At 31.7% G+C, this 2,459-nt stretch overlaps 1 protein-coding gene across 1 annotated transcript; it reads left to right on the top strand.

The window, feature by feature from the left end:
• Positions 1-600: 600 nt before the first annotated feature.
• LOC145038583 (uncharacterized) lies at positions 601-1,668 on the top strand. Its single transcript, XM_078986895.1, has 3 exons — positions 601-933; positions 1,018-1,175; positions 1,345-1,668. Exons 1-3 carry the CDS (start codon positions 856-858, stop codon positions 1,442-1,444), a joined length of 336 nt encoding a protein of 111 aa, XP_078843021.1. The 5' UTR covers positions 601-855; the 3' UTR covers positions 1,445-1,668.
• The last annotated feature ends 791 nt before the right edge of the window (positions 1,669-2,459 follow it).

Here is a 2,459-nt window from a genome sequence, read left to right as displayed (position 1 = left end):
AGTAATATTTGTCTATGATTTTTATGTTTTAAATTTTTATGCTTTTTAAGTAATGTAATGTTTTATTTGTTATGTTTTATGTTTATTTTAGTAATTTAGGTTTTAAATTTCCATGTTTTTAATTAATGAAATATGGTTTTATTTTTTTGTGTTTTCAAAAAATTTATTTATGTTAAAATTACGTTTTTTATTTAATATAATATAGCAAAAAATAAAAAATAAATAAAAAAAAAAGAATATTGTGTAGTGGTAATCATTTCAAATGTATAGTGGGTTGGTAGTGAAACTCGCATTGAACAAATGTACAAACACTTTTTCGGTGGGTTGGTGGTGACCACTCTCCATAGCCTTACCTACCCCATAATTTTTTCCTAAATATTCGTCTTTATAGGTAATATGAACCAAACGCATAAAAAAACAAACAATAAATAACTTTTCAAACTAAAAACACTATCATTTACCCAAACCATAGTAACATTATCAAGAAAGAATCAAAACAATCAAAAAGTTTATTCAACATTGTGATGCTATTGGGTTATTGGGCCATGAGCCATGGGCCAATTAATCATATCTGTGACTGTGATTTGAGAATCCACGCCGAAAACAGTCCGCCAAAATTTCCAAATTGAGATGAAAGTGTAGATGCGATCTGATTTTTTGGTCAAAATCAACTAAATCGCTTGCAGAATCGACTTGCTGCAATCACTTATTTGCTAGATTGCGTGATCTCAATCTTAATTTTCCCTCCATATCCTCAAGGAAGTTATAAAGCCCTCTTCATATATATTTGGAGTAAGAATCGCCCTTCTGTACAACTCAGAATTTAACCCTAATTTCCAGATCAAGCCACCCAAAATGGAAGGAAAACAATCTGTAGAAGATGTGTCATCTGCAACAGCCGTCTTTCTCGGAGCCTTAGCCCCTGGTGTTAACGTTCGTAGACTTTTCAAATCGCGAAGTATTAATTTTCTCCATTTTATTGATCAATTACTAATCTTTCTCTTGTTTTGATATCAGGGTCCAACTTGGAATGCATTAAAAGGAGCATTCTTCATGTTGGGTGTTTGTCTTTGTGCTATGTTGGGCTTAGCTTTCTCTTCTAGCGACTCTGCAATGGTGCTTCATGTTACCTTCCTTGTTCTTATCACCGGCATCCTATTCTTTCTTCTCAGCGGGTAAGGTTCTTAAATTTGCATTTATATTTGGTAAATTTTGATGATTGAATCTGTTTGAATCTTTAATTATCTACATAACTACATTAGATTACTTATGTCAGTGATATACTAATGATCAATAATGGTTACTTTGGAGTTTACTAATGATCTTTTAATGGTGTTTCTGCAGCTTTCTTGCGCAGACTGGCTTGGTTACTGTTGAACATCAAATGCAGGAGATAGGGTTAGCACCCAGTCAAGCTGACAAAACAAGTGAAAAGAACAAATAAAGAAGAAAAGTTTTTGGCTAATCATATCTTCTTATTTAAGACCTTAATTGTTCTTATAGAAAATTTTGAAAATCATTCTTTTGATTTTGTGCTTCTTCTTTGATAAGGTGATGTGTAATTTGCTTGATTAATGTTACTAGGGCATTACATGCACATAATGTAAAACCCATAGAGAGACTATGTAATAAAAAGAGAAGTAAAGTATAAAGGGATGTTAAATGTAAGAGTGGAGATGGGAATCCTAAACACAGCAAACCACAGAAACCAAACTGTAAAACTAATGTTGGAAGCAGACATTGAGTTTGACTTTGATCTTTACATTGACTTTGAGTAGATTACTCTTCCAATTCAGATGCGAAAGACTATAAGTAGACTTCGACTTTGAGCAAATTTAACCTTGATTGGTGTTATTTGCTACAACATAAAGTAATGCTGATCAATCGACTTAGCACCCAAGTGACTGAAATTAGGCAACATCTTACAAGACTAAGACTGTGTTTGGCGTGTTACAGCTAGCTTATTTTTTGAATTTTTTTATGTTGTTGCGATTGGTAAATCAAAAAGTAGCTTATAAGCTAGTTTTTTGAAAGGCTACTTAGATTAGCTTTTTAGGAGTTTTTTTTTTTTTTTTAATTTTCCAAATACACCTTTAATTAATTATAGAAATACATACTCTAACATGTCTTTTTATGTAACTTTATATATTTCAGCTAGTTTTACCAAATATTATTTTTTATCAGTTAGTTTTTCAGCTATCAGTTAGCTTTTTATTTAACAGTTAGTTTTTCAGCTAACAGTTAGCTTTTCAGTTAGTCCTTCAAACATAGCTTAAACATAGGTGGTTTTATAGGCATTCTAAGGCAAAACATCATCTCTAGTAAAACAAAGCTTGTAATGGTTTCCTGATTTCCACTAGAAGGTGATGTCTGACCAAAAAGAATAATTGTGTAGAAGTTGGAACACCACCTGGGACAAAATAATCCATGAACAAAAAAAACACAAACCATAAATCTTC

The sequence above is a fragment of the Lactuca saligna genome, chromosome 4, assembly GCF_052625555.1.
Source record: "Lactuca saligna cultivar CGN05327 chromosome 4, ASM5262555v1, whole genome shotgun sequence".
NCBI classification, from domain to species: domain Eukaryota; kingdom Viridiplantae; phylum Streptophyta; class Magnoliopsida; order Asterales; family Asteraceae; genus Lactuca; species Lactuca saligna.
This window is presented reverse-complemented; position numbering and strand designations above follow the sequence as displayed.